Source organism: Schistocerca cancellata, chromosome 2, assembly GCF_023864275.1.
Source record: "Schistocerca cancellata isolate TAMUIC-IGC-003103 chromosome 2, iqSchCanc2.1, whole genome shotgun sequence".
NCBI classification, from domain to species: Eukaryota; Metazoa; Arthropoda; class Insecta; order Orthoptera; family Acrididae; genus Schistocerca; species Schistocerca cancellata.
Genome location: NC_064627.1, coordinates 1068148738 through 1068171110, shown reverse-complemented (window position 1 = coordinate 1068171110; position 22373 = coordinate 1068148738). Strand labels below are relative to the sequence as shown.

At 39.9% G+C, this 22373-nt stretch overlaps 1 protein-coding gene across 1 annotated transcript in view; it reads left to right on the top strand.

Annotated features, from left to right (window-relative positions):
* LOC126161033 (dynein beta chain, ciliary-like) overlaps nucleotides 1-22373 on the top strand; it is a 784705-nt gene that overhangs the window by 680974 nt on the left and 81358 nt on the right. The window contains exons 46-48 of the mRNA XM_049916954.1: nucleotides 11563-12282; nucleotides 15096-19269; nucleotides 19384-19802. Of these exons, the coding sequence (XP_049772911.1) occupies nucleotides 11563-12282; nucleotides 15096-19269; nucleotides 19384-19802 (5313 nt within the window). The remainder of the gene's footprint in view (nucleotides 1-11562; nucleotides 12283-15095; nucleotides 19270-19383; nucleotides 19803-22373) is intronic.

Here is a 22373-nt window from a genome sequence, read left to right as displayed (position 1 = left end):
TGTTGTTGGTGCAAAGGTAATAGGCTGTTCGGAGCCATCTGAATGGTGTTGGGCCAGGACCACTTCCATCCTGTACTTGGACGCATCTATTAGTGAAATTACATTTGAGGCTCACAGCCTGTAGAACAGAAGTAATGTAGGTGATCCTCTGTGGCAGCATGGCCAGTCCCTATAGAATATTGTAAAACATGACACAGAGTGAAGGCTATCATTAAGCTGCACAAAAGCATGCTCATAAGCTACAGATCAAACAAAAGGAGAACATTTCTGCAGTAATAGATGCAGTGGGTAGGCAATAATTGCCGCTCTGGGAATAAACTTACAATAGTATGCCATGTTGTTGAGAAATGCCTGAAGTTCATGAAGATTAGACGAAGGGGAGGGGGGATGTATTTTCACTTATGAAAAACAGCATTATTGAAGTAATCGCAAATGAGTGCTCGGCCTATTTTTTATGCTGCATTGCTGTTGTCCAATCAATGTGTTCAGTGCTAAGCAAACCTGTATCTTACATTTTGCTCTATACCTCATGTTTGTTCTTACTATGACAAACTTGATCCCATCCTTGTTTCCAAGTTTGTTACATCTACATACATACTCTGCAACCCACCGTACGGTGCGTGGCGGAGGGTGCCTCGTACCACAACTAGCATCTTCTCTCCCTGTTCCACTCCCAAACAGAACGAGGGAAAAATGACTGCCTATATGCCTCTGTACGAGCCCTAATCTCTCTTATCTTATCTTTGTGGTCTTTCTGCGAAATATAAGTTCGCGGCAGTAAAATTGTGCTGCAGTCAGCCTCAAATGCTGGTTCTCTAAATTTCCTCAGTAGCGATTCACGAAAAGATCACCTCCTTTCCTCCAGAGACTCCCACCCGAGTTCCTGAAGCATTTCCGTAACACTCGCATGATGATCAAACCTACCAGTAACAAATCTAGCAGCTGACCTGTGAATTGCTTCTATGTCCTTCTTCAATTCGACCTGATAGGGATCCCAAATGCTCGAGCAGTAGTCAAGAATAGGTCGTATTAGTGTTTCATAAGCAGTCTCCTTTACTGATGAACCACATCTTCCCAAAATTCTACCAATAAACCGAAGACGACTATCCGCCTTCCCCACAACTGCCATTACATGCTTGTCCGACTTCATATCGCTCTGCAATGTTACGCCCAAAGATTTAAACGACGTGACTGTGTCAAGCGCTACACTACTAATGTAGTATTCAAACATTACAGGATTCTTTTTCCTATTCATTTGCATTAATTTACATTTATCTATATTTAGAGTTAGCTGCCATTCTTTACACCAATCACAAATCCTGTCCAAGTCATCTTGTATCCTCCTACAGTCACCCAACGACGACACCTTCCTGTACACCACAGCATCATCAGCAAACAGCCGCATATTGCTATCCACCCTATCCAAAAGATCATTTATGTAGATAGAAAACAAGAGCGGACCTACCACACTTTGTTGGGGCACTCCAGATGATACCCTCACCTCCGATGAACACTCACCATTGGGGACAATGTACTGGGTTGTATTACTTAAGAAGTCTTTGAGCCACTCACATATTTGGGAACCAATCCCATATGCTTGTACCTTAGTTAGGAGTCTGCAGTGGGGCACTGAGTCAAACGCTTTCCGGAAGTCAAGGAATATGGGATCCGTCTGATACCCTTTATCCATGGTTCGCAAGATATCATGTCAAAAAAGAGCGAGTTGTGTTTCGCAGGAGCGGTGATTTCTAAAGCCGTGCTGATGCATGGACAGCAACTTCTCTGTCTCAAGGAAATTCATTATATTCGAACTGAGAATATGTTCGAGAATCCTGCAACAAACTGATGTTAAGGATATTGGTCTGTAATTTTGATGATCCATCCTTCTACCCTTTTTATATACAGGCGTCACCTGCACTTTTTTCCAGTCGCTGAGGACTTTGCATTGGGCAAGAGATTCACGATAAATGCAAGCTAAGTAAGGAGCCAATGCAGTAGAGTACTCTCTGTAAAACCGAATTGGAATCCCATCAGGACCTGGTGATTTATTTATTTTCAACCCATTCAGCTGCTTCACAACCTCAGGGATGTCTATCACTATGTCCTCCATATGGGAATCTGTATGAGACTCAAACGGCAGTATGTTTGTATGATCCTCCTGCGTGAAAGATTTCTCAAATGCTAAATTTAAAATTTTGGCTTCCGTTGCCAGGCCAGACTGATCAGGATGGAAGCCTTTGACACGCTTACCGATTTTACGTAAGACCAGAATTTCCTTGGGTTTTCAGCAAGATCTTTTGCTAAGGTATGACTGAGGTAGTGGTTGTATGCTTCGCGCATTACTCTTTTTACAGCAGCATGAATCTCTACTAACTTTTGCCTTTCCTCATTCTCCCGATCTTTCTTGTACTGCGAGTGCAACTGTCTTTGCTTCCTGAGAATTCTCTGAATTGCGCTGTTAAACCACAGTGGGTCTTTTCCGTCCGTAACCCACTTTACAACTAGAACAAACACTATTTATGGAACAAAGTACTTTATAGTGCAACATGTAAGATACAGGTTGTGCGTAGCATTGAACACATTGATTGGACAACAGTAACAGTGTAAAGAATAGGCTGAACACTCATTTTTGATTGTTTTAATAATGCTGTTTCCTTCGCGGTTCACCAGAGCGTACCGGGGGGCAGACCCAGGTGGCCTCTATAAGTGGGCCTATGAACTGTATGGACAGGCACTCACCGAAATTGCATACATCATGGGGCAAAGCTGTAATGGTGGTGAGATGTTATATTGTGGGACACACACTGCCAGGAAATTTCATGACCCAAATAAACAACGGAATGCTGGCAAAGAGAGAATTAGTGAGATTACATTTGAGACTCACAGCTTGGAAAACAGAAGTAATGTAGGTGATCCTCTGTGTTAGCATCTGTCATGATGATGTCGTCAAGACAGTTAATGCAAAGGACAACCAACATAACCTGTCCTAAAAAATGTTGAAAGATGGAAGGTGTACAAGCAACCCTAAACATTAGTGATTGATATTGAAAAAGGCATAAAGCCATATTAACCACAAGCAACTATTTTGGTTTCTCATACAGTGGACTCTGAAGCTAGCCTTCGGCCAAGTCAATTTTTGGAAAGAATTGACCCCCAGCCAGCTCTGTGGGCAATTCCCCCTCTCAAGGAATGGGGTAAGTGTTGATGACCAACTATGCATTGTTGTTCTTGAGGTCACCACAGCACCAAACCCGACCAGTTAGCTTCTTTATGATCACTAATACACTGTCCGCCCCCGGTAGCTGAGTGGTCAACGTGGCAGACTGTCAATCCTAAGGGCCCGGGTTCGATTCCCGTCTGTACTGTGAAGTTATTTGCACAGCCTAATCCTGGGGCAAACAGATATGAAAACTCAGACTACAAAGAATCCAGTTCGTGATATGGCACTTGATCTGACACCAGATGCACCACATTCATGATAGGAAAAACCAAAAGCAGTAAAGGCATCTAACCCAAACAAATTTTCAGTACTCACATAACTGACCACCAAATATTTAATCTTACAGACAGCTGAGTTATAGATTGTGTAAATTTACCATGAATAGGAATCTGCTGTTTGTCGTACCTTAGAATTGACAGTAAACTGTGTGCCAGTGGTGGGAACCCTAGACTGGTATATGTATGAGAGTTGAGCAAGGACACGGTAACCCCCCCCCCCCACCCCCCCCTCCGTCGACTTGTAGTAGTAATGGCTGAACCATCACCCACAATTCAGTTAATGTTGTGACCTGATGGCAATGTGAACACAATGACAAAATGGTATGAAGTTGATGCCCATTGAGTCCTGCAAATTTTCCATGGGTGGACAAAGATATAAATATCACTGATGTGTGACCTTTTTCTTTACATTTGTGGCAAGAGGTACAGCCCTTGGAGCAGGCCACCTGCTCATGCTGTTTGAAACGAGGGGCATGAATTACGTGGCATTTGCTGTTCCTGCTGCCGATGACATGTTTGTCCGTATTGGGCCGGTTGGCTTGTTTGTTCTGTCGCTAGCACCTGTCCCCCCAATGCGCTTGACTCCGTGATCTGGGGTTGCACACTGTCAACAATGGTGATGTCACTCAAAGACGGTAGTTGGTGGCCCATGGCACAGGAGACGTCGAATGACTGTGTAATATTCAAAACCTCCTCCAGCGTAGGGTCCTCAAGCTGAAGGGCACATTGACACATCTCCTAATCTAGATCTGAATGAATAATCATGTCTCTGGTCAAGCTTAGATGCCCAGTTGCAAGATGATTGTTGTGGCTGTTTATGACATTGGTAGAATTTAACATGCAGAGTAATTTGTACACTTGTGGTTATAGGTGGACAGCAAACTACACATATCATCAAAAGAAAAAAAAAGATGGTTATTTAAAGGAATTAACTGACACAGTTGTGATACATATGAGGGTGTCCATGATAAGACATGAGCTTTCGGACCTCCTTTTCAATCATTCGGAAAGCTGCAAAACATTGATGAAGCCACTTATCATAAGTCTTCCATGGATTCATCGCAGGGCGGGAATGGTGGCAGATGAACAACTGGCAGTGGAACCTGCATCAGTGAGGCTAACAAGTGTTCCAACATGGCCATATGCACCTGCTGTTGCTCCAGAAGTTACTTGAGTCAAGCCTCAGTGGAAGAGCAAAATGGCAGAAATCCACAGAATTTGAAACACACAAAAATTTGACCCTTGCCTGTCACCACTTGTGCTCTAACTATGAACACAAGGAAACACATGGGCATAAAAAGAAATAAAAATTTATTGGGTCATGCAGTGACGTAAACAATACAGTGAAGGCAGAGTCACAAAGTGACGACAACAACAAGAGCTCAGTGAAGGTAATTACAAGTCTCAAATAAATACGAGGGCCGTTCAGAAAGTAACCTCCGGTTGATTTAAAAAAATACACCAAGTTAAATAAAAATATTTTAATATATACATCTTACAACTACATCTTTGCACTATTTTTCTACATAGTCTCCATAGCGATTGAGGCACTTATCGTATCTCTTCACAAGCTTTGAAATTCCTTCTGCATAAAAATCACCCGCTTGTGCCTGGAGCCAGCCTGTGACCGCATCTTTGAGCTCTTCGTCGTCATCAAACCGCTGTGACCCGAGCCATTTCTTCAAATGCATGAAGAGGTGATAATCACTTGGCGCCAGGTCTGGGCTGTAAGGTGGATGGTTGATAACGTCCCACTTGAAGGACTCAAGAAGGGCCGTTGTTCTGCGAGCAGAGTGAGGACGGGCGTTATCGTGCAAAAAAACGATACCGGAAGTCAGCATACCACGGCGTTTGTTCTGTATAGCCCGTCGTAACTTTTTTATTGTTTCACAGTACACGTCTTGATTAATGGTCGTACCACGTTCCATGAATTCAACCAACAACACCCCTTTGGCATCCCAAAACACCGTTGCCATCAGTTTTCTGGCAGAAAAATCTTGCGATGCTTTTCTTGGTTTGGTAGGCGAATTTGAATGTGCCCACATCTTTGATTGTTCTTTTGTCTCAGGGTTCACGTACTTAATCCAGGTTTCATCACCGGTCACGATTCTGTTTAACAATGGTTCTCCTTCGTCCTCATAACGTGACAGAAAGTCTAATGCAGAGGCCATTCTTTGAGTTTTGTGGTGGTCGGTAAGAATTTTGGGCACCCATCGTGCACAGAACTTACGGTAACCCAATCTTGCTGTCACTATCTCGTACAAGAGAGTCTTAGAAATCTGTGGAAAACCGAAATCTGTGGAAAACCAGTAGACAACTCCGACATTGAGAAACGTCGATTTTCACGAACTTTTGCATCAACTGTCTGAGCGAGTTCGTCAGTCATCAATGATGGTCTACCACTCCTCTCTTCATCATGAACGTTTTCTCGTCCACTTTTAAATAAATGTACCCATTCTCGGACAGCTCCTTCACTCATAACTCTTGGTCCGTACACGGCACAAAGCTCACGATGAATAGCTGCTGCAGAATATCCTTTGGCTGTAAAAAACCTTATGACAGCACGCACTTCACATTTGGCGGGGTTTTCTATTGCAGCACACATTTCAAACTGCCACAAAAACTAAACTAGCGCAGGTACGACGTTCACTCGACCACGGCTTGATGCCGACTGACCTGTTGAGTGCGTGACCGCACAGATGGCGTCGCTACTCCCCCCACAACCCGCACTGTGACCGATCGGAGGTTACTTTCTGAACCGCCCTCGTAGATGACTTAGAGCCCAAAGCCCCATGTATAGCCTTTTGAAGATGCTGTCTCCTTGTATCACTGCTTCATGTTGTGTACACACAGCAGTCCAAGTGGCTGTGGTTGGTGACAGTGCTGCCCCTGGCGGCCACCTCGGGTAGCTTTGGGCACGCCATTTGAATGTCGTTGCACACTGTGGTTTCCATAGTGGCCCAACTTGTGTCTTCTTTGGGCAGCAGGTTACTGCGAAAGTTTGGTAATTTTTTTTTTCCTACTTTTAAATGTATCTGTCACAAGTACTTGGACTTTTTTCTTGTTGAAGTGAATACTGTTCAGACATTCTGTCTCCTTGTAACTTTAGTTTACTCAGGAGACTATTCTTTTTGATATAACTAACAGTCACTTTGCATGACAACAACCAGTATCTAGATAGTCCGATAATAGTGAACTGCTGGTTTAGCCACATTGCTGTGGAAACTATTTCAGTTTACCCTGAAACTGCCAGCACATAATATCCTTTATGTTACTTTGTGTGCTTGGTTGTACAGTATTGTTAAATCTGGGGAACATGGAAAGAACTCCATTACCTTTCTTTGACATGTTCTGTGAGATTGTCTTCATTTTTCATATTTTTTCCTCCTGAGATTCTGGAAGTTGCACATACATCACCACAAGTGGCACTAATTTACTAAGTATACTAGTAGTTACTAAAGGACATATTATGCCCGAATGGTGAACAAAATTGGCCAAGATGTAGAGAATAAGGAGGAAGTAAAGAATACGTGAAATGAGTATTTTGAAGAACTCTTAAACCTGAATGGAGACCTGGATGATGAGGAACAAGCCAAGGGGAACAAAGAGGAGGAGTAGCAAATAGAAAAAGACCTTACATAGGGATAAATGGAAGAGGCAGTGGGCAAGATGAAGGAAGGGAAGTCACCAGGTCTGGATGAGCTAAGTGTAGAGATAGTGAGAGCAGCAGGAGAGGTGGGGATACAATGGCTATATCAAGTATTGAAAATTGTGTGGAGCCACAAGATGATCCCAGAAGACTGGAAGAAGGGAATAATTATCCCAGTCTTTAAGAATGGAAATAGAAAAGAGTGCAAGAACTATCCGGGAATAACATTGATGAGTCATTGTGCAAAGATTTTTGAGAAAATTTTGGAAGCACAAATTTGGGCAAAATTAGAAGGAGGGATGAGAGAAGAACAACATGGCTTCAGAACAGGAAGATCCATGGTGGATCTAATTTTTGCTGCAAGACACTGCAGGAACAGCACTATGAATATGGAATAGATCTACTAATGACCTTCCTGGACATTGAAAAAGCATATGATAGTGCATGTATAAGCACAATGTTGAAAGCCCTAGAGAACAGAGGAGTAGCAAAACAGATTAGTTGGAGGATAAGGGAAATGTACCAAGGAAATGTGAGCTGTGTGGAAGTGGAAGGATTGAACAGAAGAATGGCTTGAGGCAGGGAAGTGCACTTTCACCATTACTCTTCATTGTAGTGATGGATGATATAATGAGTACAGTAGCACAAGTAATTGGTGAAGGAAAGATGAAAGCTATGGTGTTTGCATATGTTCTGATAATTTGGGGAAATGAGAAGGAGGAAATACAAGATCAGTTGGACATATGGGAATGAACAGTACAAGAACATGGGATGAAATTTAGTATAAGTAAGATTGAGATGATTATCACAACAAGAACGAAGGAGGAAGGAACAACTGGAATAACAATTGGTGGGGAACGATTGAGGAGAGTGGAGAGTTTCAAGTACCTAGGAAGCCTGATACAGGAAGATGGATAAAACGACAGAGAAGTAAACGAGTGTGGGAGAAAAGCAGAAGCATTTTGGAAGAGCGTCAGAAGCCTAATATGGAGCAAGGATGTACCCCAAATCAGTAAAAATGTTATATACCGGTCATACTATGACCTGATCCTGACATATGCTTCCAAAACCTGGGTTATGAAAGGAAGAGAGAAAAGCGAAGCACAAGCTAGTGAGATGAAATTATTGAGGGACAGTATTGGAGTGACAAAGATAAACAGATTAAGAACTGAGAGGATCAGAGAGTTAATGAATGTGGAACCATTACAGAAGGAGATGGAGAAATCAAGGCTGAGATGGTATGGGCATGTTAAGCAAATGGAAGAGGATACATGAGGTGAAACTGGAAGGAAAGAGACCAAGAGGAAGACCGACAGATGGCTGAAAGGGGTGGAGAAATGCATCCAGAAGAAAGGAGAAGATTGGACCAAGGTGAAGATGGAGAGATGGTGGCAAGACAGAAGGTGACGGAGAGGCGTATGTTCCAAACAGTCTCAGCCAGAGGCTGGAAACTGTCCAAGATGATGATGATGACTAGTAGTTATTTCTTTTTCTCATAATTGATCTTTACTTCTCACTCTGAACTTCTATCATCTTTGATTGAAACTGGCACAGTACTTAGACCTCCTACTCTCTCTGACACCTTCCCCTTCATCTTTATCGCTCCCATCCTCTCAACGAGTGTCGGACTGACCTATCCCTCTTTTTCAAGCTTCCCAAGAGTACCTCTCTGTCCTCCCTGAGAAACAAACTATTCCTTGATTAAAATTGACACTTCATGCATTGGAGTTAGTTACCTCCAATCAGAGTGCTGAACTTTCTACTCGAACTGTTCATCATTGCCAAACTGCCACAACAATTGGTCAGTTCGATTTCAGTTCCTTGTGTGGCATTCTTTCGTAATGTATTTGGATCCCAAGTCATGTATCTGACACTTTTATTTCGTATTTCATCATTTGTGATAACCACACCACAAACAGCACACACACATAATGATGCTAATGAAATACATAGTACGTTCCATACACAGCACTAAGTAAACATTGCTGGATACTTCTGCATAAAATGCAGTTCAGCATCACGAATGTGGTTATTGTAATCACAGAGATCAGCTTACATTAAATAAGCTTCGCACGACATTGTGGAAAGCCAGTTTTTGAAGGCTGCAATTCATCATTGCAACTGGGTGAAGCCAAAACTATAACAAGTTCAGTCAGCATTGTACTTTAGTGTAATAGTTAGAGTATGTGGAAGGTTATAGGTTTGAACCTCATCAAATTTTGTGAATTTTTTTTATTTCTAAATCTAATCAAAAGAGTTAAAGAGTTTGATTTTCACTTTTATTCAATTAATTGGTTTAAATGTAATTTTTTTAAATTTTTATTTCTTTGCCACATCGTTTGATTTTTGTATTGACTTTTTTATTTGCTCTTATTGTTCTATCTATCATTCTTTTTTCATCTGAAATTTGCCTGTGTCATCTATAATCTGCAACTAAGTGCCAACAAAGACTGCTCATCATCTGATAACATGGCAGCTTGGTGTAGCCAGTGAGAGGATAGTTTCTGGTAACCAATGATAAGCATTAAGTTACAGTGGCTTTTAGCATCGAAAGTGAACATTTTCTGTCTTGAGTTTGCCCATAGAGGTTAGCTTTAATTGCCATGAACAGAGCGATTGTGATTTTACCTTTGCCATAGATTGTTGACCATCACTTTCTTTGGTATTACACATCACAAGGTTGTGGTTAGCTTAGGATGTGAATTTAAATTCAGGGCTACAAAATTCATCTCCTGCTGCTATTCAGTCATAAGTAACTTAAAACCAGCTTTTGACAGCGTATCTTGCGTTTCTGACATACCTTGTGGTGGTCACATCCAACATTGCTCCTCATTACATGTTAACAACATTTGTGAAGTGACTTGCCATGTTTGTGTGTTACCTACAACTGAGGGATACCCGGCAACTGATGTGGCAACACTGCAGTGACCATCACAGATACCAACTATCAAGTAATTTTAAATGGACACTAGGTAGTTTTCTCTACTTTCATATATCTTATTGGCAGTGCAGCAATTTTGCCGTGTGAAGTAAATGCTGGCCAGTCATTCTGAAATTTTATGTGCCCTCTAAAATGAACCTTCATTCAGACATAATAAGCTAACTGAACATTATTACTCTGAATAAAATTTCTTGAGCTTCCGTGAGGTGTTGACTCAGTATTACTTGTCCATTCTCAAATGATAACTTCCTAATGTATGGTTGGTGGTCTCTTCCTTACATTTCCATGTTAATGGCTGTGATGTCAGTGGTGTTTGGCACATTGACAAATAAGAATCTTTACATTCCACATTTGCGACATCTGCTTCAGCCTCACAATGACCGGTTCCTAAATTACACTGGGCTGTAAGTTGCCATCTTAATTAAGATAATTTTCCAAAGACAAGTTATTAGCAAAAAAATAATCTACGGAGGCACTTTCAATAAACATGACAGCTTACTATTCAGTACAGCTGGGGATACAGTTATCATGAGGCTGAAGGAGGCATGGTAGGTGCACCAGTTAAATATTATGTCATTTGATTTCACAGTCGGAAGTGGTGCAATATAAGGACAACTTACTGACCAGTCTTAACATTATTACTATTATTCTGATTATTTTATGGAATTGTGTAAGGCGACTTAATGGCCTAGTCTTGTGTCTATTTGGAAATGGTAGACCAGTACTGATTTAACATCTTTCCAATACATATGGCAATGAGTAGTTAAGAGGATGTAGTTTTGACCTTAGAAAACAAGTGGATTATATTGCATTACTTAATATAATGCTTTACATGCATTTAGATGAAAATTCCAGCAGTCCTCCAATTTTGATTATTGTCTATTACTCCTGAAGGATACACAAGACGACTACACACAAGAAATCAATTAATTTCAGTTATGTTCGATGCTGTATAGCAACCACTGATCTACAGGAGCTAACAATTACAGAAATACACAATAATTTATAATGTGTAAAAGGGAGAAAGCCGTGTCATGGAACCTTGTTGTGGAAACAATGACCGGTTCCTAAATCACACTGGGCTGTAAGTTGCCATCTTAATTAAGATAATTTTCCAAAGATAAGTTATTAGCAAAAAATAACCTACGGAGGCACTTTCAATGAACACGAGCTGCTGATACCTATCTTTGCCAGAGTTTGAACTTCCAATTTCTTGTTGTTGCCCTGTTTAGCTGCTACTGAATGCCATATATTTTTGTAATTAAAGTTTTTGTCATTCTTCTTGTTTGCATTCTAAGTAACTTTTTCATTCTTTAATAACTAAAGAATATGAACTCTTCTTATTGTACACATAATGGACAGGGAGGTTAGCTATCATTCTAATTTTCTCTGTCCTATTATCATAATGAAAAATAATTGTGATAATATTGTTTATTTTTACAGAATTCTCAAGAAATGGTTTTTCTTTTTGCAGTCATTCTTGGTATCCACAAATGAAACTACTAGAATACGTTATTTTATGGATCTATTGATGCAAAAGAGGTTACCTCTTATGCTTGTCGGAGTGTCTGGTTCAGGCAAAAGTGTTATTGTAGCTGATAAATTAGGAAGTCTGTCAGAGAACTATGTTATTACCAATGTACCTTTCAACTTTTATACAACATCCGAAATGCTACAGAAAGTTCTGGAAAAACCATTGGAGAAGAAAGCAGGACGCAACTTTGGACCACCTGGAAATAAGACAATGATTTATTTCATTGATGACATGAACATGCCAGAAGTGGATGCATACGGCACTGTACAGCCTCATACATTAATAAGGCAATATTTTGATTATTGTCATTGGTATGATCGCAACAAATTGACACTCAAGGACATTCACAACTGTCAGTACGTCTCATGCATGAACCCAACATCAGGAAGTTTTACAATCAATCCTAGACTTCAGCGACATTTCTGTGTCTTTGCTGTGAATTTCCCATCTGATGAACCACTGTTTCACATCTATCACTCAATCCTCAGTCAACACTTGGCAAATCCAATACTTAAATTCAGCAACAATGTCTGCAAGATTTCATCAGCACTGGTGAAAGCAGCACTGGCATTACACCAAAAAATGGCAGCAATGTTTCTTCCTACGGCCTTAAAATTTCATTACATCTTCAATCTTCGAGACTTATCAAATATTTTTCAGGTAAGATTAAAAACATTTTATTCTCTTGACTGCATTTGAAATTTATATTTTATTTATAATTGATCTATTGTAGTATAAGAACTGTAAAGAAAATTTCTTTAAAGATTGCACAATTTTCAGTAAAGATGGTGAACTTTACATTAATGTTAACAACATATGTTGCTGAGCTTTTGGTACACCCAATAAATTACCAACTAATTGGACACAATCCAAGATCCACCCTCCCAGCTTCTCTTGTGCCAGTGCATCTCTTCTAATTTGCAGACGTCACAGTTCCCTCACACAGCTTGCAGAATTAACACCCCCTGCAGAAAGTATATTGTGGGGAAATGGCGTAGCCTCAGCGCAGGGTTTCTTTCCAGAATGAATCTTGTGTATGTTTTCATTCATTATTCTCCTACTTTAAATAAATTTGAGTGAGTTATGACATGTTGAATATTTGTGATTGAAAATAGATACTTTGAGGTAATGCATTTTAAAGTTTCACTTTATTACCATTGTTTAATTGGACATATTTAGAAACAGTTTCTGCATATATGTTACCCTTTGAATGTCCTTTGCCAAATGGTACAGAGTTTCTCAAATTCACATTACATATTACAAGGTTAACTTCTTCAGACCTATAGCACATTGCAATGTTCGCAAATTTAAAACCAAACAAATTGGCCCCAAATTGAGAGAAATTAGTGAACTCCGTGCTGCTTTCTTTTGGCAAAGTATTGTTTCTTTTAGTCTGTGTTATGACCAACTGCATATTGGCAACATCTGTAGGCATTTATAACTCTGATATAAAAAGGGTCCACTTATCTAGGTTGGTATCATTGTAATGACAAAATATTCTTCTTTTATACAAAACTACTCTGATCTCAATAAAATGCCTCTAAAATTTTGGTGATGCTATTTTGTGAAACGTTGCATACACAGCCGAGAGATTTTGAAAAGCAGTCTCTTATGGTACCAGTGTTATTTTCCCATAAAAACAAGAGGTCCATTTTCAGAAGACTGATGTCAGTTGCATTTAACAGTATTATTGACTGCTGTTGGGTTCAAACTACTTTCAAATCGATATGAGCATGTACAGAATGACTTAAATTTACAGATATTATCAAATGTTTCTGCTTGTACTGAAAATTTTATTTCTTTTACAAGGGGTCCCTTTTCTCTTTCTAACTCATGTATCTTGCACAGTAAATGCTAAATATTATTCTGGTTGCCATTAGTTGAGTGTGGATACAAGAAACATGGACTTCTTCACTGCATCAGTAGAGCACCCTGGAAGGCAGTGGTTGAGCACAGTATAAAAATATCATGAAACAGATACGACAGTGCTTTTCTGTTTTTGATAAAACAAAAATGTAATACAACAAATATTTGATTCTTACCAGTAACCTCATAATTCGGAACGGGAATGTAAATCTCAATTTGATAGTTCTTACTGACAGCTCAGAATACTATTTGCATTACAGTTCTCATTTATCTTCCAAACTCTATACTGTCATTGTTTTAGTAAGTCATTTATTTCTGGGATGACATGCTTTTCCAAAGAAGACTAGTGACACACAGAACTTCAATATCACACCCACTCAGTTACTTCCTCTTCTGAAGTTACTGCATTCACAGTGCAACCTTTAAAACGCATGTCATCTCTCAACTTGGCTTGCCACATGAAAATAAATAATAGATTCACACAGTAGTCGTGCTTTTCCTTGTGATAACTTATTGTGCTGTTTTATCGGTAATAAGTCTCATTCATTGGAAAGGTATTGTGTCTGATACACAGTTCTAAAGGAAATGGCAGGGAGACTGGGTTTAATGTCCTGTCAACATTGAGGTCATTAGAGATGGAGCAAAAGCTTGGATTGTGTCAAGGGTGGGGAAGGAAACTGGCCGTGTCCTTTGAAATAAACCAATAGGTTTGAACTGTCATCCTCCCAAATGCAAGTCCAGTGTGCTAACCACTGTGCCGTCTCGCTCAATCATATACGGTTCTAATCTGGTAGGAAGTTTCAAAACAGTGCTCATTCTGTGGTAGAGTGAAAACTTCATTCTGAATGTTTAACTCGACTCATTCCACATCCATGAAGCAAGGGATGGGGACGAGATGTGATAGCAGGTTAGGGGTGAAGAAAGGTGCTAATGCTGCTTGTGGGAGCATGCATTGATGGAATAGTAAGGTGCTAGGTGCCACAACAAGAGACTGATCTTTGGGGGATGCAAGGAAAGGAATAGGCTGGTGGAAGGCAGAGACTAGCAAAAGTGGATGCCAGGGAGGTTATAGGAATGAAGGGAGGTTTCCCACCTGCTCTATTCAGAGAAGCTTGGTGTTGTGGGAAGAATCCAGATGGCACAGATTGTGAAGCAGTTAATGAAGTCAAGCACAGAGAATTCCAAGGTTTCCCACCATGTCCCTGCACCCTTTCAAAGGTAGCGCTGATGTCATCATCTCAGCTCTACCCTGCCATTCCTCACTCTCTTCACCCCACATCTCTTCTCCCCCCCCCCCCCCCCCCCACATCCTTCCACTACCCACTCCAGCAAAGATCTCTGCTGCACATCTCAGGCTCAGATGCAGTCAGGCCCTAGTGGCACACACAGACAGCACTATTTATCATTTCTGTAGGTGGCCTCCTTGGCAAGCAATCTTTTCTTCGAAGGTTGGATGGACCTCGTGACCTCTATTCTCTAGCTAGGAGTGTCCTTCCTTGTCCTGTTTCCTTTCATTGCATTATTACCCCATTTATTCTCCAGCTATTTATAAGATATTGTTAGTACAAGATTTCAGTGCTAATTTTTGTTCCAATTTGTGTTTTCAGGCAATGCTCTTCACTGTTGCTGATTGTTTGCCAAATCAAAATGAACTGATACGGCTGTGGATGCATGAAGCAACTCGTGTGTATGGAGATAAACTTGTGGACAATAGCGATATTGAAAGCTTTAACAAAATACTACATGACATTGTTAAGAAATCATTTGAAGAACTAGACGAAAGTGTATTTCATAAACCACTTATATTTTGTCATTTCGCAGATGGTATCGGAGAAAGCAAATACATGCCTGTGAAAGATTGGAATGTACTGAGAAGATTACTTGAAGATGCTTTGGCACAGTATAATGATCTTGTAGCTGCCATGAACTTGGTTATGTTTGAGGATGCAATGCATCATGTGTGTCGTATAAATCGCATATTGGAATCTCCAAGAGGAAATGCCCTTCTTGTTGGAGTAGGTGGAAGTGGAAAACAGTCATTATCTCGTCTTTCAGCATTTATTTCATCTCTTGAAGTCTTCCAGATCCAGTTACGAAAAGGATATGCAATTAATGACATGAAATCAGATTTGGGAAATCTGTATTACAAAGCTGGCTTGAAAAGTGTGGGGATAATGTTTCTGATGACTGATTCACAAGTGGCTGAAGAGAAGTTCTTAGTTCTTGTGAATGACATGCTAGCATCTGGAGAGATTCCAGAATTGTTTTCTGATGATGAAGTAGAAAATATTGTTTCTGGATTAAGAAATGAAGTTAAAGCATCAGGTTCTATTGATAACAAAGAAAACTGTTGGAAGTTTTTTATCGATCGTGTTCGCCGACAGCTAAAGGTGGTATTGTGTTTTTCTCCAGTTGGATCTACATTACGTGTAAGGGCTCGTAAGTTCCCAGCAATTGTGAACTGCACATCTATTAATTGGTTTCATGAATGGCCACAGAAGGCACTAGAATCCGTATCAGAACGTTTTCTGTCAGAAATTTCTGTGCTACCTTCAAAGCTACACAAGTCTGTGTCTCTTTTCATGGCTTACGTGCACACAGTTGTGAATGAAATGTCACTCACTTATTTACAAAATGAACGTCGCTTTAATTACACTACACCTAAATCATTTTTAGAACAGATCAGTTTGTATTCAAAACTTCTGCACGAAAAAGCTGCTGAGCTACAAGCTCGTATTTATCGTTTAACAAACGGTCTGGAAAAATTAGCTTGCACTGCTCAACAAGTGGATGGTCTGAAAGAAGTCCTGGCAAATCAGCAGGTGACTCTTAAAGAAAAGAATGACGCTGCTGACAAATTAATACAAGTTATTGGGGTTGAAACAGAGAAGGTTTCTAAGGAAAAGGCAATTGCTGCTGAGGAAGAAAGAAAGGTAAGAATAATTGAAGAAGATGTGAGCCAAAAGCAAAAAATGTGTGAGGAAGATTTGATGAAGGCTGAACCTGCACTTGTTGCTGCTCAAGAAGCATTGAATACATTGAATAAAAGTAACCTCACAGAACTTAAATCATTTGGAGCACCACCGCCAGCAGTGGTCAATGTTACTGCTGCTGTCATGGTCCTGTTTGCCCCAAAAGGTAGAATCCCTAAAGATAGAAGCTGGAAAGCATGTAAAGTTATGATGGCAAAGGTTGATTCTTTTCTGGACAGTTTAATACATTATGACAAGGAAAACATCCACCCTGAGGTAATTAAAGCTTTGCAACCATACCTTCAAGACCCAGAATTTGTTCCTGAAAACATACAGGGCAAGTCACTTGCCGCTGCAGGTCTCTGTGCTTGGGTTATAAACATCATGAAATTCTATGAAGTTTATGTTGTTGTTGAGCCAAAGAGACGTGCACTGAACCAAGCCAATGCAGAGCTAGCTGCAGCTAGGGAACGATTAAATTCCCTGAAAGACCAATTGAATTCCCTTGAAGCCAAGTTGGCAACATTAACACATGAATTTGAAGAAGCTGTTGCTGAAAAAGTAAAATGTCAGCAGGAAGCTGATTCTACTTCACTCACTATTGACTTAGCAAATCGTCTTGTTAATGGCCTAGGATCAGAGAACATTCGCTGGAGAGAAAGTGTGGCTACTCTTAAACAAGCTGGAAACATGCTGCCTGGTGACGTTCTTTTGGTAACAGCATTTATTTCTTATGTCGGTTGCTTCACTCGGAAATACAGAATTGACCTACAAGAAAAATATTGGCTTCCTTACCTGAAAAAGCTAGATCCACAAATTCCGCTTACACTGGATGTGGATCCCATGACTCTACTAACTGACGATGCTCAGATTGCCAAGTGGAACAATGAAGGCCTACCAAGTGATCGAATGTCTGCAGAAAATGCAACAATCTTGACTAATTCAACTCGTTGGCCACTTATGATAGATCCACAGCTCCAAGGAATTAAGTGGATCAAAAATAAATATGGCGAAAGCCTAAAAATTGTTCGCTTAGGACAGAAAATGTATCTTGAAGTGATTGAAGGGGCTCTGTCAAATGGGGACACTGTATTGATTGAAAATATTGGTGAATCAATTGATGCTGTTCTGGATCCGTTATTGAGTCGAAATCTGATAAAGAAAGGAAAAGCTATAAAAATTGGTGACAGGGAAGTTGATTATAATCCAAACTTTCGACTAATTTTGCACACCAAGTTGGCAAATCCTCATTATAAACCTGAAATGCAAGCACAAACAACTCTGATTAATTTTACTGTTACAAGAGATGGATTAGAAGAACAGCTATTAGCGGAGGTTGTAAAAGCTGAACGCCCAGATCTAGAGAAACTGAAGGCTGATCTCACTAAGCAACAGAATGATTTCAAAATTACACTTAAAATGCTTGAAGATGACCTTCTGCATAGGTTAGCTTCTGCAGGAGAAAATATTTTGAAGGACACAGCCCTAGTGATAAATCTGGAGACCACAAAGAAGACTGCAGCAGAAATTGAGATAAAAGTTTCTGAAGCTAAGGTAACTTCTGTTCAGATTGATGAAGCCAGAGAACAATACCGCTCAGCGGCTACAAGAGCATCACTGCTGTACTTTATTTTGAATGACCTGCACAAAATAAATCCAATATACCAGTTTTCACTGAAGGCTTTCAGTGTTGTCTTTTATAATGCAATGATGTGTGCACGAAAAGATGATAACATTCAGAAAAGGGTATTCAATCTCATTGACAGCATAACATTTGGTGTTTATATGTATACAAGTCGGGGACTTTTTGAATGTGACAAATTAATTTTTATGGCTCAGATGGCTATTCAGATTCTTTTAATGGATAATGAGATAGACCCAGCAGAACTTGACTTTTTGTTACGATACCCAGCAAACCCTAATGTTACCAGTCCTGTTGATTTTCTTACTAATCTGAGCTGGGGTGGGATCAAGACACTTTCTGCAATGGACGAATTCAGAAATCTCGACCGTGACATAGAAGCTTCAGTGAAGCGATGGAAGAAATTTGTGGAATCAGAAACACCTGAGAGAGAGAAGTTTCCTCAGGAGTGGAAGAACAAGTCAGCATTGCAACGGTTATGTATGTTGAGAGCTTTGAGGCCTGACAGAATGACATACGCTATGAGAGTATTTATTGAGGAAAAATTAGGCAGCAAGTACATTGAATCATGGACTATTGAATTTTCAAAATCATATGAAGAAATGAGTTCAAGCACACCAGTGTTCTTTATATTGTCACCAGGCGTTGATCCACTAAAAGATGTAGAAAAAGTTGGAAGAAAACTTGGCTTTACATTTGATAAACACAATTTTCACAATGTCTCTTTGGGTCAAGGCCAGGAAGTTGTTGCTGAGGAAGCAATGGACATTGCTGCTAGGGAAGGGCATTGGGTTATACTACAGAATATTCATCTTGTCAAGAACTGGTTGCCATATTTGGAGAAAAAAATGGAACATTGTGCTGAAATAGCACATCCCAACTTTCGTCTTTTCATGAGTGCAGAGCCATCACCTGATCCAGCTTTCCACATTATCCCTCAAGGAATTCTAGAGTCTTCAATAAAAATTACTAATGAGCCACCTACAGGAATGCTTGCAAATCTTCATAAAGCCCTTGATAATTTTTCACAGGAGACACTTGAGATGAGCACAAAAGAAGCAGAATTTAAAGCTATATTATTTTCTCTCTGTTACTTCCACGCAGTAATAGCAGAACGTCGAAAATTTGGGCCACAAGGCTGGAACAGAATTTATCCTTTCAATGTTGGTAAGCTTTGTTCTGAAAACATGAATTGTGCTTTCCTGAAGTGTGCTTTCCAGTGTTTCTTTTTTCTTTTTTTACTTACTTATTGTGTGTTTTGAAACATAGTTATTGTTACAGGTGATTTGACAATAAGTGTGAATGTCCTATATAACTATCTTGAGAATAGTGCAAAAGTACCATGGGAGGATCTTCGTTATCTGTTTGGAGAAATAATGTATGGGGGTCATATTACCGATGACTGGGATCGTCACTTGTGTCGGACATACCTTTCAGAGTACCTACGACCAGAGCTCCTTGATGGTGACCTCTCTTTGGCACCTGGTTTCCTAGCACCTCCAAATACAGATTTACAAGGTTATCATAATTACATTGATGCTTACCTGCCAGCAGAGACGCCATATTTATATGGGCTGCATCCAAATGCAGAAATAGGTTTTCTGACTACCACATCAGAGACCTTGTTTCGTACAGTTTTAGAAATGCAACCTCGTGAGGCTGGAGCATGCGGTACAAGTACTCTTACACGAGAAGAAAAGGTAAGATAGTACATGGAAACATTAACTGCATTTTGGCTTTGTGCCCTATTCTAGTCTCCACTGCAGTCTAGAATCTTTATTTGCCATTGATCACATGCAATGAAGAGACTTCATTGCTTAAATTACAGACATACAGAGTACACTTTGCATTTTAAAATATTGTATTAACACTACTTACATCAAAGAATTCTATGTTATAAAATGGACTTTCTGACAATCAATTATACAGTTTAATTTAAGGTGACATGGTAATTTTTGAAAAACTTTCAGGGAGCTGATTGTGGACAAGTTGGCCATTTTAAATATCAGCCTTTGAATTAGGATACCACTTGTCCTTTTGCGTTTGTTGTGTAGGTGAATATTTTCTGAAAGTTATTCATGTACATACCCAGCTTTAGAAATAGAGAATTGCATGTGGAGACTTAAGTCAACCATGACCCAGGGTTCCTTACTCAGGTAAAAAGGAAGGTATAAAACAATTTTGAGAGAGTAGTAAAACAGCCAAGAGAACTGCTAATAGTAAGCTTATCCTAGAAGCAAGTAAGAAATCAAAAGTCATCTCATCAATCAACAAAATCTAAGTTAGTAGTAGATGGTTAGTTGGTGAAACCATTATGAATCTCATAGATATCTGTGAAGTGCAGGCAGTTTATTGATTCCAGTGGAGTAGATAATGCTTTCACTCCATATATTTATCCTGACATCAACAAGACAGTTCTGCTAATATCAGATTTAAAACTATACCTTGTAAAAATGTGATAAACATAATAAATCTGAACTCATTAAGATGGACTGGAATAAAATGATAATAATAATAATAATGTAAAGACTGTATGTTGTAATATAGGACTCCCCCCCTCTCCCTCATGACTTGTCTGTCATTTGAACATAACTATCCTAAAAAACTGAAATATGCAGAAGTACAACCAGTCCATAAAAGGGCAGCATACACTGAGGTGACATATGTCCAAGGGTGTGATGAGAATACCAAATTTTAGGCATTACCTCTCACCACAGACAGTGCAGTGGCTGACAGCTGTCACTTAATGACTGATAGCAGTGGCATTGGGATAGTGTTGTCAGTGCTAACAGACAAGCAACACCACATTAAATAACTGCAGAAATCAATGTTGAATGTATGATGAAAGTATCTGTTAGCACAGTGTGGTGAAATTTGGTGTTAGTGGATATGTTAGCAGACGACTGTTGTGAGTGCCTTTGGTAACAGCACAACATCGCCTGCAGCACTTCTCCTGGGCTCATAACCATATCGGTTGACTGGTCAGATCAGTTCCGATTTCAGTTGGTAAGGGCTGATGGTAGGGTTTGAGTGTGGCGCAGACTCCACGAAGCCATGGACACAGGTTGTCAACAAGGCACTATGCAAGATGGTGGTGGCTACATAATAGTGTAGACTGTGTTTACATGGAATAGATTGAGCCCTCTGATCCAACTGAACCGATCATTGACTGACTTGATTATTTTCAGCTACAGACCATCCAGTGATGGAAGTTTTGCAGATGACATGTGCCATGTCACCAGGCCACAATTGTTCGCAATTGGTTTGAAGAACATTCTGGGAAATTTGAGCAAATCATTTGGCCACCCATATTGCCCAACATGAATCCCATCAAATATTTTTGGAATGTAATTGAGAGGTCAATTCATGCACAAACTCCTGCACCAGCAACAGTTTTGCAGTTATGGACAGCTATAGAGGCAACATGGCTCAGTATTTCTGGATAGTACTTCCAGCAACTTGTTGAGCCCATGCCACACTGAGTTGCTTAACTGTGTTGCCAAAAGAAAGTCTGACATGTTATTTGGAGGTATCCCAGGATTTTTGTCACCTCAGTTTATTGCCCTCAGTGTACAACCAAACAGAAAATTGTAATAAAATACACAAAATCACCCTTGGTAAGCAACATGGATTCAGGAAATGCCACACTACAAAACAAACAATTAATAAACTTATTACAAAAGTAAGCAGGTGTCTTGATTACAAGATTCATATACCAGCATCTTTTGTGACTTTACTAAAACATTGAATATAGTAAACCATGTCTTGCTTATTTGCAAAATGACTACATGTGGCTTCCAGGAAAAGCTCTTCATCAGCTATCTTCTTGCTTAAAATGTAGAAAGCAAAGAGTAGTTATTTAGCAAAAGAATGAGAGGACCCATTCAAACTGGAAAGAGATGTGGTCGGATGTTCCTCCAGAGTCAGTACTTGGCACATTACCCTTCTTATTTTACATAAATGATATATCTTAAGTACGGATACTATGCTGATGATTCCAGAGCACCGTTTTGTTGGGAAACCAGTGAAGAAGTATTCAGTTGCATCAGACTATTTGTTAATAATTGATGAAAAGCCCTTGGGTTTCCAGCCGAGTGGCAGTGTTAAAATAGCATAGCATTTTGAAGAGTGTCATATTTGTCATCTTCCAACAAAGTGCAATGTTGCAGATGTCGTAATGTTTATACTGCGAGTGTGCCTCTTTGATATGGCTACAGGTGGCAGGGTGCTGTCTAGCCATTGGATGGGGAGGGATGCGAGGCTGCTGTGGT